The sequence below is a fragment of the Buceros rhinoceros genome, unplaced genomic scaffold (assembly GCF_000710305.1).
Source record: "Buceros rhinoceros silvestris isolate BGI_N320 unplaced genomic scaffold, ASM71030v1 scaffold19326, whole genome shotgun sequence".
Lineage (NCBI taxonomy): Eukaryota > Metazoa > Chordata > Aves > Bucerotiformes > Bucerotidae > Buceros > Buceros rhinoceros.
Window position 1 is genome coordinate 21,887 of NW_010417158.1, and position 14,168 is coordinate 36,054.

Below are 14,168 nucleotides of genomic sequence, written 5' to 3' on the forward strand. Positions count from 1 at the left end.
GCAGGAATTATCTGCAAAAACGTGCACATGCTACTACGAAGGCAAGAGAGCAGCAGTTCGCTGGATATGCCCTCAGGGGTGACTTTAGAAGATGGAGCTCATGTGTTGAAATGCAACAATTTAGTACTGGAACCTGGGGTCAATAAAATCACGTTCAGTACTCAGGTATGTTTTCATAGTTGAGTGAATGTAGAATTCATGAAAGAATAATGAAAAGCACTGGCCGAGGAAGAGTATAGTGCTAGCAAGCAGTACTTGTATTGCTTCCTGTTACAGCTTGGATGATGCCATTCCACTTGTGGCTTTCTTCTCCTTGTTCTAGACTTTAATTTCCCTTGAAAGAAGGCTTTTGTGTTTGTGCCAACGTGTACAGGTGACTCTCCTATTTGTAATCATTTGAGTCGGCCTTCAAAAACTTACTTTAAACATCTTGATTAATACTGCCAAAAATTAAACTGATAAATTCATATACAAGATAATGTACTGCTCACGAAGTCTGCCTCCGCTGCTGAGTTCAGTGTGAATAATGTTGAAAAGTTTTGATGGGAATGCGTTTTCTAGCCCTTAGTGAGTGACTGTGCAGTTAAACTTGTTTTATAGCCTGTTCTTTACTGTGGAGAGGAATAGAGTATTTTTTCACTTGGTGGATGTAGTAAACCTACCTGCAAGAAGTATGACAAAGTTAAGCTCAGCTTCAAATACTTTAATTTAGATGTCAGAATTAAAATTACCCTCATTATTTGTCTTAATCACATAAGGTATGAGAAGACAAGAACATAAGAATTCTCTGCAGCAGGAAGAGTAAATTTGCATGAGTGAATACTTATGAAAATAGAGTGCCACCACCTAAATTTCACCCTCAGAAAATGGATTACAGCCCTGCTTCTGCCATACAATGTATATGAAACTCCCTCGATTCCCAACTTAGACATGCACTTTAGGTCAACTTAATACTTGGAGTAATCCATTTTTCCCCCTCCCATTCTGCCCCCAGCAAGCTAAGTGTTCCCAGTAACTGTGGAAATATTTAAGGACAGTATTGCTTATCACTTCTGTTCACATTGCATTACTACTGGATGCACAGCAACTGGAAATCAGCAGGCCTTGAGGACCAGTCCTGTTGGTTGTGGTAGTGGTTTTGGTTTTTTTTAAACTGACATTCATTCTGTGGCCTTGTATTTTCCTGATCCGTGGTTGGTTTGCTTGTTTTAATGACATGGGGAAAGGCATTTACCTGCCGATTTAGTCCTAAGAAGTGAAATGCCAACCATTTTCAAAAATGAGACTTCAGCATCTGTTTGTCATTCCCAGGAGTAGGAACTTCTGCCCTCAATTATCATTTGTTCTGTTCTTTGGGTTTTTTAAAATACTTTCAACCTCCTTTGTAACCCTTCATAGGGAAGTACTTAGTAGTTCAATGCTACAGTAATGAACATCAGGGTAGGGAAAATCTGAGAGAGAAGACACTGAGAAATTCAGTGCAGCACCTGAATGATTAACAAGAGATGGGGCAGCACAATGAAGAACGCAACAGGTGTTTCACAGCTGCTTCATTTCCAGAGTGTTATCCAGCCTGTTTATTGGAAATTATATGGATACTATGAAGAGAGAAACTGAATTGCAGTCACATGTAGTATACATGCCTGTTAGCTTTGTCATTTTCTAGTTTAAGTTAGCTTTGGAGGTTTCTTTAGTATTCTTAGAATATTTGAATATTTCAGGTGTTCCACACGTAAGATTTTAACTTTCTTCTTTACACACACCCCCAAATTGTTAATTTCTGTCTTTTCATAGAACTTTGTTTAGAGTGAAGCTTTCTGTGGGCTTACATACTCTGCCTTTCCATTCCTCCCATGCCGGGGCAGAAGACACTAGACAGAGGTGCTTGGTACATGTGCACACACACATAGCGGAACCTGTGTGAATAGCAGTATCTCAAGGTGGAAACTGAGTTCAAGTACCTATCATACAACGTGAAACTACATTACTGTAATTTGAAGTACCTACTGACCTAATTTTTAGGTTTCTCATTACTTCAAAGGATTGGGACGAGTTAGTGGGATTTGGAGGTGTCACAGGTCTTGGTGGCTGCAAATGTAGTTTTCTGTAAAATGGGTATGTAAAACTGCATTTCAGGTGAAGGAGCCTTGTTAGAAGAAAGGTGTTAGAGACTGTTCTGAGCGGGTGTTTTGGCCTAGTGGGATCAGGAAGCAATCTGAAACCATGGAAAGAGAGATATGGATGAAAAACTAGATATAGCTCTGCTTTAAATTTGCCTGCTTCTGGTGGCTGTTGGAGGATGAACAGCCTTATGCTTATAACTTTCCTATTCTGCCAACCTTTCTTCCTTGAAAAAACTTTGCATGGGAAGACTCCTCAGTGTAAATCCTACTTACCTTCTTACAGTTAATCAAAGTCTGACTTAGATCTTCCCTTTAAGGACAGATGAGTAGGTTATAATTTCGGCACTGTATAGCTAGATAATGTGATGGAAGTTTCTGTAAATTTGAGCTGTAGTATTTGCAAAATATTTACTAGAAATTCATGATCACTCTAGTAGTATACTGTGTCACTTCTACTGGATTACATAGCTGGCCAGAGGCTAGAACCTGCTGACAACTTGTTTTCTAAATTTTCTCACAGTAATGCTTAATTGCATTACTTTTACAGGAGGAGGAATGACTGTGCTTCTAAGATGCAGAGGGAGTTTGATTCTTGCTGCAGATCTTAGACTGATGATTAGCATTATTTATACTGGAAGCAATTTTCCAGTGTATTTTTTTTTTTCAAGCTTTAGAAGAGATCAGAAAGCATTATCTAAATTCTTCAGACTGTTATTCCCATTCTATGCTGAGGTTTAAAGTATGTGTATATTATGGCTTTACTCGTGCTTTTCTGTCTGTAAAGTTTTCAAGGAATAAAATTCAGTGGCTTTAAGGTAAAAATGCATAATACTGAATTTCAGTCGGGATTTGCTTTGTAAATAACTGTGTAAATGAGGTTTGAACGTTAAGTTGTTACAGCTTTTCTCTATAACTTCTAATCTTATTCTTTAGATTTAATTATACCCAGTGTCAATATTTATGTGTTACACTTGGTAAAATGGCACATGGAGAAAGAAAACATTTCCCATTCCCTGCAGTAGTAACTAAGAGCACATAGAATCAAGAATAAATATACTAGCAGATGTTACAGATTTGCTTTTTATAATGTTATCAAAAAACATCCAGAATCCCACTATTTAGGGTAAGGGAAGTGTTTGAAATTAAGTATGTGTGTATTATTTTTTGTAAGCATTCACATAGGGTGTGGGGTGGAGAGTGTGTGAAATCGAAAGCTTGAGCTCAAAGCTGTGCCTTAAATTGTAGGATTGTAGTATTTTATGAATATTTCCAAATAAGCACTTCACTGCTTGCTAAATACTTAGTAAATATATTTTAGTGTATGTTGCACTTGGAAGGGGTAAAAAAAGCCAATGAACAAACAAGACAAAAAGCACCCCAAAATAACATTTTGACAACATAGTTACTATATTAGTTATTCTGAGTATTGGTATTTGCTACGTATGATGTTTTTTTCTTAAATCGTCCAGCACTCTAGAGCTTCTATCTTAATGGAGCAAAAAGTGCTCCTTTGTGAAAATCTTGTACTTACTCAGAACAAATCTGTTTTAATTTACACATGCAAAGTATCTGGTAAAAATAAGCTGAAATCATGCTGTTCTTTAGTAGAGCGTTTGTTCTAGAAGTATTTCTTAAATTGAAAACTCCATTCAAATGTTTTCTTCAAAGGCCAGAGAACCTGGGACATACACACTCAGGCAACTGTGCACTTCAGTGGGAAAAGTACAGTTTGTCCTTCTTCATATTTACCCAATTGTGCAGTATGATGTATATTCTCAGGAGCCCCAGCTAAAAGTGGAACCGATGACTGGTAGGTACAGTTGTTATGCTGAAGTTCTTTTGATGATTTTCATTGTACTCTCGTGGGACTAGATAAAGTGATTTCTGTCTTGACCCTTACTCAGATTTTTTTTTTTTTTCTAATTTTGAGTCTAAAAAATTCTCGCTTTTCAAATTATCCATCAAGTATGCTCTGTCAATGATGGCTAGTTTTAAACAACTAATTGCAGTGCTTGGCTCTGAAACATGTAGTGTCACTTTTGAACGTGAGTTTGGAAATGTAGTGTCACTTAAATATTAGGTATGATTTGAGTTGCCACACTGATTAGGGGAAATGAATATTTGAATTTATAATTGACTGAGCTCCTTATTGGTTAGTTTTGTGATGCTGCAGTCTCTGGTATTTATGAGAAATGCCTAAGAACTGGAATTCTCTACTAAAGGTGATGGTATAAACATACTAAAATTTTACTCTGAATACATCCATTGGTTACATGGATGGCTGAGCCTTTCTTGTGTAGAGTTTATTAAAATTCTTAAGTGGAAGTTAATAGTGATTTTGTTCTCAGGCTATTAACCAAGGCAGTTGAGGAGTTAATATACATTTTGTGCTATCATTGCAGGTACAGGGGTTGCAATGTGTAGCAAAGGAATGGCAAATACATTAGGCATTAATCGAATTAGCTGCCCCTATGGAATTGATGGTTGTGATTCAGATGTTTGAGAGTTTGTGTGCATACTGGCATTCTTATAATCTTGATTATGTCAATACAGCGTGTGGGTATGACAGGCATAATTGCAAATGCAAAAATATAAAGCTGTCTATAATCTGGAGAACTTAACAAAAAACTTAAATTCTGTGTATTTCACTGAATTCTGTGCTGCCAGAGGTACACAGTCTAAGCCATCCAAGAAACAGTGGTTTTAGTTGCTCAAGTTGAAACAACTGGTTTCTCCACACCGATAATCTGATCTAGGTTTCATGTGTTGCATAACACCAAAACCCCCATGCTTTTAAGCTACCCTAACGTGTGTGACAAATTGTCTGTGAATATTGCTAACAAGCCTCAGCAGTGCATTGTAACTGTCTACTTGCGAGTCCTGGAACCTGTTTAATGATTTCTGCTTTCTTCTTCAGATAGCCTTTTGGCTGGCATTCCCCAGAAGGTGAAATTCACAGTGACTACTGGTCACTACACCGTGAAGAATGGGGATACTTTGCAGCTCAGCAACGCAGATGCCATGCCTATTCTCTATCATCCTGAGAGCAAGGCAGTGATCTATTCCAACACCAGAGGTAAGCAACGAAGTAAAAAAGTAATGGTCTTTAAATGCCTGAAAATTCAGTAATCCTGAAGTCGATCTGTACTTAGAGTACTAACACTGTCACTCTTTTTCAATAGTCATTGTTAAGACCAATTCTAGAGACTTGCAACTGAGTACCTCAGGGCAAGAAAGGTCTTAAACTTTCACCTTCGAAGCAGTACTGTGAACTTTTCAGCAAACGTAGCTGGACAACTTTTACTTTCATTGATGAAATTCAGTAGGCATGGTGAAATTGCTGCTGAAGTGAGTATCTGTCATGTTTTCTAAGTGAATCATGGCGGTCTTTTGTTACTATGCAACTCTATTTTGACTAGATCATTTTTATTGTGAAGTAGTTTTAAGCAGGTTTTTAAGTAGTGCTCTACGTAAATGGGGCATTTCATTTGGCTGGTGTTTCATTTAAACAGATGACATCCTAGTTTCTGCTTTTCCAAGCGAAAGTACTGTATAATTTCTTAAGTTGCTCAAACACCAGCAACTTTTACATAAAGGGGAAGAAGAGTCTTAACAGGCTTGATGAAATGAAAATAAACTGTACAGAGGCACTCAATGTGTAGCATTTTAAAGACAGTGATGAACGGGGTCCAAGGATACTGAGGTATGTGTGTTCAGTAAGTTTTAAGATTGCTTGAAGTGAAACTATGAAACTAAGGTGGTGCAGGATGTTGTAAAAACTTCAGTAGGAGTCATGTGATGGACTAAAGTAGCTCTTTAGCTAAATTGAAGCTTGTTAAATCTTTCTAACTAAAATCCGTTAGTCCTTTCTTGAACATCGGAAGGGACTACTACATGGAATTTGGTGGTTACCTTCCTGCAGTTTAAGAAGGATGGAGCGTTACTATTGGAAAGCTGTGAACAGTAGGGTATTTATTGCTTATCTGCAGAGGTTAATGTGGAGCCATAACATGGTTTCTCATTGCTGTTTTTGTAGACATGGATTCCTTGCTTGCAAATGGTTATGGCACCACATTTTTCTGATACTTAGCTTTTTAGGCTAGTTTCATTACTTACAGGTTAAAATGAAAGTGGCGAAGGGATGAATGTATTTTAAAACTATATTTTCCCCATTCTACACAACTATAGAAAAGGTCTCAGAATCATCATTAAGGATTCAGTCTTCTGAAAAGATCACAAGCATCGGTTTGCCAGTAGCTCCTGCATATCATGTGATTGAATTTGAACTAGAAGTCATGTATTTGCCATCAGCCACAGAATCTGCAGTGGAGAAAGAAAATACGACACATAAAGACGTTCACAGGAAAAAAAAAGAGAAGCAGAAACAGGGCAACTGTATGGCTACTGTTGACCAAAAAGTAAGATGTAAATTTAATGTTTTTATTATGGAATCTATTTGATCACAGTGGCATACACTTCACAAAATAGCAGTGGTGCTGATGGGGGGTGCTTGCATTGAGCTAATATTCCCTTAAAAGATATACATGCAAAAATCATAGCAAATGCTATAAACGTAAAGGAAACATAAATATACCTCATGTTTATTATATTACCATGTGTTCCACTGGCCAGTAATCTGAGTTTTAATGTTCTAATACTTACAGTTTATATAGGATAAAGGATATTCATGGCTTTGTAAAAAGTGTCATTGTGGTCTTGAAATTCTCCCTTCTGACTCCTGGGAAAGATAGTTCTTCCACTTGCAAAGAATCTGTATGCTGTTTTGAGGTAGTTAGTGTAGTATTTCAAACTGTAACGTTATTTAGTTTGGGGTTACTTTTTCCTCTTAATTTTCATTATGAATGGGGAATAAAATAAGTAATATGGAAAGACAACCTTCAGCTGACAGCATCAGCTTGAAACCATCACCTTTCACAGTGTTACTCCTTGTTAAAATTGACCAAGTGTGCTGCCCATGTATCCTTGTGTGTGACAAGTGGGATAAAAAGGAATAGCTATAGAGTAGCATCGCTGACAATACGTTGTTAAATGTAGATGCTTTACAATTGGAAGAATGGCAGCATTCACTTCAGGGAAAATTCTTCAATTAAGTGTGCTATTTCAAGTTTAAACAAGTGTACATTAAATTTTTTAAAAAATATTTTGAGCTTGTATTTAATATATTAAAGTATTATAAAGACATTTCAGTAATAGATCTTACAGCAATTTATGTGATATTGACCTTTTACTGGATTATTGTATTAAGATGCTATTGGTATTGTTAGTGTCCCTTTATCTTTTTTTTTTTTTCCTTCTATTCCGCTTCCCTTCTAGTCTTCGGAACTAGGTATGTCAGTTTCTACAGGAAAAGCTTCTTTGAGATTTTATATCTCACAGGAAAAGAAAAACCTAATATATTGTCAGATTAGTTTTTTACATACTTTTTTTTTATTCTTTCCCTTCTGGATGCATTAGATGTAGACACTTGCTGAGAAAAGTTTTGCTTGGAAATGAGAAGAAAAGCAAAGTCGTTATGCCGAAGACCATTGCGAATAAGAACTTTGTTCTCTTTCTTTTAGGTAACCATTGATTGTCCTTGGTCGATTTACTCCACTATTATTGCGTTAACATTCTGCATACCTTTTAATGCCAAGCATTCCTTATTGTCAGCTGGCAGACGGTAATGTACTCATTAAGTATTTAGTGTTTGTTTCTTATTACAAAAGATGGAACTGGTGTTTCATAAGTAATATTTATAGCAGCCTTTTTTTTTTAAGTTAGGCTTTTGTTATCTTGCACAGCTTCCTGGTGGAATCTTGTGCATTTCCTCTAGTATTCTTTCATAACAATAAAACAAATCTGTGATTTCAGCTGTTTTGGAAATAAGACCACAAGGTGAACCAAGCTAGTGTATTTCTGTGTATGGGGCCAGTTCCGCGCACGCTGTGCCTCACCTAAAAAATCCACTGCACGGGCTCGAAGGGTGTACTCACATTTGCAAGTCACAGTAAGCGTGGGGAAAACCCTTCCCAAATCTTCGTTTGCAAAGCCAAGCCATGATGATTTCTGTGTAGTTATTTGGTTTTGTTTAATACGTATCCACTGCACGGGCTCGAAGGGTGTACTCACATTTGCAAGTCACAGTAAGCGTGGGGAAAACCCTTCCCAAATCTTCGTTTGCAAAGCCAAGCCATGATGATTTCTGTGTAGTTATTTGGTTTTGTTTAATACGAAAGAGAATGTTTTACGGTCTTGTTTCTATGGACTCGTAAGTATCGAGGAAGAGATTGGGGGAAAAAAACCCCAAATATACCTGCCATTCTGTTTTTGCTTGAGCTGTGCACTTTGGAAACAATTTTAGGGACATACGCTCTTTCAATGTAACTGTTCAACTTCTGTGAAGAAACTGTTACATGTTTTTCAGGAAATACCTGCAAGTCTGCGTACAGAATTTGTCAGAACTCTGTTTCCAGCTTTCAGACAGCAGCCTAAAAAATTCTGCTGACTGTATGGATCTGCAGCTGGTACCTCTGAACCCTGAATCTCAACAGGTAAAGATTCACTTGGTGAATTTTGTGAGCTCATTGGCAGGCCATCTAAACAAAAAGTCTTGTTAATGGAATTATGAGCACTTCTGCACATAGCTTTTGTAGCAAGTAAGGCTGTTAGTTGATGTTAGGTCAGACTTTTGTAGTCCTCTGAGTAACTTTGATTCTTAAAGATTCTTTAGAAGACATTTATACCTGTAGATCTCAGATTAAATTCTAAAAAGCTGCAAAGATTATTAGGTAAATTTTCAAACTTGTCCATTTGCCTCATGCAAATCACTATGTCCCTGTTTGAACAACAGCTACGCAATGTGATGTCACTAATACACTCTTCACGTTTAATTTGTTCATGTTATAGCAGCAATTTCTCATTAGATTTGAGGAAGAAAATTAGGTAGAGACTGTTTAGCAATTCAGGATAGCTGTAAACTAGTTACATCACAAAACAGTCCCCTCAAAGTTTATCTGAAAACTAAAGCCTTAGCTGAACAGAATATTAAATTGGTCATTCTTGGTGCCAGGGAAAAGTATATACAAAGATATTAATCTTTGTTAAATTTGGCTTTTAAATAAAGTATTTTTCACACGTACCTTGAATCTGATTTGTTCTCTTCTGAAACGTTGATTCTGACAGTTAAATGTATCCCTCCTTTTAATTAAATGTGCGTTGTTAACAAAAATTACTATTGGTTCTTTTGGTTGCATATTTTCCCATGTGATTTATTTGACACTGAACAGGTAATTTGTTTCTATAAGCTGCACTGATGCTGGAATAGACAAACATACGTATGTATATTTCCACTTCTTTCTCAGAGGAAGGAAGGAGCTAATACTACAAATACTGTCTTTCAGATCATATACAGTAAGCAATCAATATTCTTTGTGTGGGAATTGAAGTGGACGAAAGAGCTTCCTCTCTCCCTGCAGTGCCTGTTTTCAGTCAGCTTTTGTCCAGCTACCTCTGAAGAACAGTCTCTTACCTTGAAGCCGTTCACTTATGAATTCCATGTGGAGAATTTTTTTGTGAGTACTCTTCAAAGTATAGCATATTGTAACTGCATATGGCTTCCTAATAAATGGAAACGGAAAGTCTAGAAATAGATTCGAAACCTTTTGTTTACATGAGATTAATATCTACTTAGAATCACGGGAAAGCCAGTGTGCTGAAGGATAGAACTGAAGCGTGATAGAATGGTAGAATCATCTACTTGCCACTGGAAGGTGGTGAGGGAACATAACACTTGTGCAAATGTCCGTGATCTTGTTTCATTTTTTCCTGGGTTTTCGCTTTCCTGGGCTTATGCCATGGAGTCTGTCCTTAGGTTACTGAGCTGCTTTTTCCCCTTGCACTTTCCAAAACAAATTGCAATTTCCAGAAAATCTTTGCTAATTGAAAGTGTTCGAGTTGTTTTTTGTAGTGCTTGAGATAAGCTCTTCTAATGAAATATTTAGGGTTTGCTAGGCCATTATCTTAAATGTTTCTTCTTTCCCTTTCTGGAGAAACTTTTTATTCCTTTGGTCAGCTGGAAAGCTTATATGCTAGATATAACTTCCTATTGAAGGAATTCTTTCAACATTATTTAATCTCATCTCTATATTCAGTCGTGTTACCCTTTTTGATGCTTGGGTGAAAAGTAGCAACACTTTTGTGTGTGACTCTCATTTGGTTAAATCCTTTTGTATTTTCAGTGTTGCTATGTTTTCTACCTGCTTATTACAAACTGACATGGAACAATATTTTAGGTATTTGTTTACCTACTGGCATGTTACTAGCATTTGCTAGCACCTGTATCAGCATCTTTCTGGAATGTTTAAAGAGAACTAACAGCATTAAACGGAGGAGGGAGGGTAGAAATTTAATTTTGTAGTAATTAAAAATTAGTTCTTCGATAATGTGGACACCGTTATTCTGGGGACTAGGATGGTGAGAGTGATGAAGCAGTTCTCCTGTATTACTGAGAGTTTCAGTGATGTGTCTGGAAAGCAAGGAGCCAAGACACTAATAGAATTTTGTTTAAATAGTAAGAAGAGTTGTATTTGTTTCAATGTTTCAGCATTGAAAGGCTGAGTTAAAGCACAGAAGTGGAGGGAAAAATTGTATGATCGCTGCTGGTATCAAAACCAGATTGGATCAAATTTGTTTTGATTATTTTCTCAAACCAAGCAAAATAATGAACTGAACATTACTTAGAACTGAATCTTGCATTAAAATGATTTAACAGGATGTGGATGTTAAATGTAAAGTTAAGTTTGTACTGTAACAATTGTCCAGTTCAGTTTAAACATGAGTAAAACACCCCTTTTTTTCTTGGTAACAGCACTGTTTTCTTCCTGACAGACATTGTATCATGTGAAAACTGAAATTTTTCCACCATTGGGGGCAGAGTATTGCAAAACAGGCTCACTCTGCTCTTTAGAGGTGTCAATCACTCGACTTGTTGACCTCTCAGAGGTTGACAGAGATGAAGCATTAACAGAATCAGATGGGTGTTGCACAACAAAACTTATGTATGAAGGTAAGAATATTTGTCTTAAGCATATTGATAAAACTTCCCATTAATTTTGTCTTGATAATGACACTTACTGGACTTTCTATGGCATACATTGTATGGTCTGCCATTCTTGTATTGTGAGCATGGCTGCTCAGTAAAGCTGTTTTTATCCTGCTAGACTGAGAATACTTTTTTGCCTTCATTAATCTGTCTTCAAGTGGAATATAAATGCTGTTAAGGCTGGATGGATACTTGCCTGAGGCACAACAATGCTCCCTTTTGGGTAGGGCTGTTTTCTTACCTTATGCAGCTCTTCACACATAAAAGCTGTTGTGGTCTTTTAGATGTTGCTAAAATACTGATTTTAAAAGTGCTCTAAAACTATACTAAGGGTCCTCTGTTTTTCAGAAGAGATATTTATAGTCTTTGTTCTTTATTCTTGCAGTGGTTGACAACAGCAGTAACTGGGCAGTCTGTGGAAAAAGTTCTGGAGTCATATCTATGCCTGTAGCAGCTGAAGCAAGTCAGAAAGTCCACATGGAAGTGATGCCGCTATTTGCTGGATATCTACCTTTTCCAGATGTCAGATTGTTTAAATACCTCCCTCACCATTCTGCTCACTCTATGCAACTTGATGCTGGTAAAGCTATCTTGACTACATGGCTACTTAGAGAAATGATTCTACTTCTCCTGTGTCCTTGCGTAAAGAGAAAAGCAAGGCGAGGAAGTATATTGACCACTTGGCACCCATAGCTGTCTGTTACTTACCTTCGCTCACAGTTCTGATTTGAAATGTAGAAAATGTTGCTTTAACAGGAACTTTGAATTCGGGTTGCAGCCTTAATCTGTGAAGAGAAATAATAAGTGCATTGTTTTCTTACATTTCCTTTAAGGATTATTGTGCAAATTAATTGTCATTGGATTTATAATCAAATGAAAACTACTTAATAACCCTGCAGTCCTGCCATTTCATTTTCTGTAAACTGCACATCTACGATGTCTTCCTTAGCATTTAATTTTTTTCCCAGTTTTTGAAAGGATGAAGTATGAAATAAAAACTGCTGAAAATTTGTGGCATAGAAACCAGACTAGATGAAGAGTTTAAATACTCTAGGTGGCTGTGGTAAATTATCTGTACTGCTGAGTAGTCCCAGCACTGTAGTGTGAGTTCACTGGTGCAAGCAACTTACCTTGTCAGCAGAGCCCCAGGGTATGCACCCTTCTAGCCTGTGATGAATGAGAGACAATGCTACTTTAGTTTGCCTTGGAAAGCAATATAATTCACTCAGTTACATCTGCTGCTGGCCAGAAATGTGCATAGACTGTTACCTCAGTGGAGATGATCAGTAACTGTTGACACGTGGTTAAATCGGCTGTACATCTGAGCTCTGAAAATATCTTTTAAGTTGTTTAATAGAATAAAATAGAATGAAACTGTGGGTTTTTGTTTTAAACAGATAGCTGGATTGAAAATGATAACCTATCTGTGGACAAGAATGTGGATGATCAAGCTGACAGCAGCAGCATAAGGAGCAGAGGTAGCTTGCATTCCGCAGCTAGTGGGGAACACAAAGGTTTGCCAATGCCCCGTCTGCAATCCTTTTCATCTGGCCAGGTCTTCAACAGCAGCACGGGTATGCAAATACTTGTCATTCCTAGCAAGGACGACCATGTTCTGGAAGTCAATATCACGTGACAGCTTGGGATGAAAACAAGGAAAACAAAACCCATTAGAAACTGGATATGAAAGCACTTTAAAGGATTATGACCCGATTAGTCTTTGTTGTAACATTCTAACTCTGAGGAGACCTATGGCACTCGACATGCACTGGCCATGGAAGCACCAGACAATTGTATCAATTTAAATGTACAGTGAAGCTTGTGTCAGCTAGTTTATATTGCCACTCTAGTATGTTTTGTGTAAGCAATTGGGTTTTCTCCCTTCAGTCACATCCTGCATCACCACACAGGGCAACAAAAACAAAAAATCCAGGTATTTGGACCACTTCTTTATTTTTGTCTGGCAGCTGAGAGATTTGTTTCATGCTTCCTGCTTATTTTAGAATTTGGAGTTGGATGATATAATTATCCAAATCTTGGATTTTTATGTAATAATTTACAGGCTTTTCCACACATGGCAGAAACACAACAGAGCATACAGCAGCACATTCACTGGTGTAATAGTTGCTTTTCTGGGTTGGTTGGATTTTTTTCATTTTGTTTTATCATTGTTAATTCCTGTCATTGCAATTTTATATTAAACTTCCATCATTTGCATACTTTGATGCATGGAAGAGCTACTGCTATAAACAATCTTAACTGAACAAAATTCCTTAATTTTTTGAGGTTTTCTCCTTCACAGAGTAGACACTGTGATGTCACATATTATATGATTTTTTGGGGGTGGGGATTGGGTCATCCGCTTGCATAGTTCTTACCAAAGAAAGATATTGATAGAACTTAATAATAAATTATTTGGCTTACTGAGTTCCCAGATGATTTTCTTTTATTACCATTTCTAAGTGGCTTGGTTTGCTGCCTCAGTTTTTAAATTGGGGCAAAAATTTCAGTAAGATATGATACTTGAACAGATAACCTTTCATCATAAAGGGTTAGTGTAATTATTACTGATCAGAGGCCAGACTTACGCATTCGTGATGGAAGAAAGAGGTTGGTTTGATATAGGAAAGCTTGCAGATGTAGAATAATTGTGAAGCAAAGTTGAAACATGTAACTTAAAGAATTTCATTATTTATATCTGAAATGTAAATACAAAAAATGTAAAAAAAAAAAAGTGTAATTTTTGTGAATGTTGCAAATCCACCTGTGACTGGAAAAATTACAGCTCCTCCTGATGTCCTGCTTCTGATATTGAAACTTGTGCATTTAATGTGAGAATGACCTTTTCTATCTGCAGATCTATAATGGTGCGTTGTCAACAGACTCCACAGAGGAAAACTGTCCCATATAAAGTACTTGTCAGTAAAACTAAAGTGATGAACCGC

At 37.0% G+C, this 14,168-nt stretch overlaps 1 protein-coding gene across 1 annotated transcript in view; it reads left to right on the forward strand.

The window, feature by feature from the left end:
• TRAPPC10 (trafficking protein particle complex 10) overlaps positions 1–13,035 on the forward strand; it is a gene marked incomplete at its 5' end in the record, with an annotated part of 31,398 nt that extends 18,363 nt beyond the window's left edge. The window contains 10 exons of the mRNA XM_010138114.1: positions 1–165; positions 3,792–3,933; positions 5,041–5,199; positions 6,312–6,541; positions 7,703–7,803; positions 8,548–8,674; positions 9,524–9,694; positions 11,010–11,187; positions 11,609–11,803; positions 12,621–13,035. The exon at positions 1–165 is cut by the window's left edge and continues 1 nt beyond it. Of these exons, the coding sequence (XP_010136416.1) occupies positions 1–165; positions 3,792–3,933; positions 5,041–5,199; positions 6,312–6,541; positions 7,703–7,803; positions 8,548–8,674; positions 9,524–9,694; positions 11,010–11,187; positions 11,609–11,803; positions 12,621–12,859 (1,707 nt within the window). The remainder of the gene's footprint in view (positions 166–3,791; positions 3,934–5,040; positions 5,200–6,311; positions 6,542–7,702; positions 7,804–8,547; positions 8,675–9,523; positions 9,695–11,009; positions 11,188–11,608; positions 11,804–12,620) is intronic.
• Between the last annotated feature and the right edge of the window lie 1,133 nt (positions 13,036–14,168).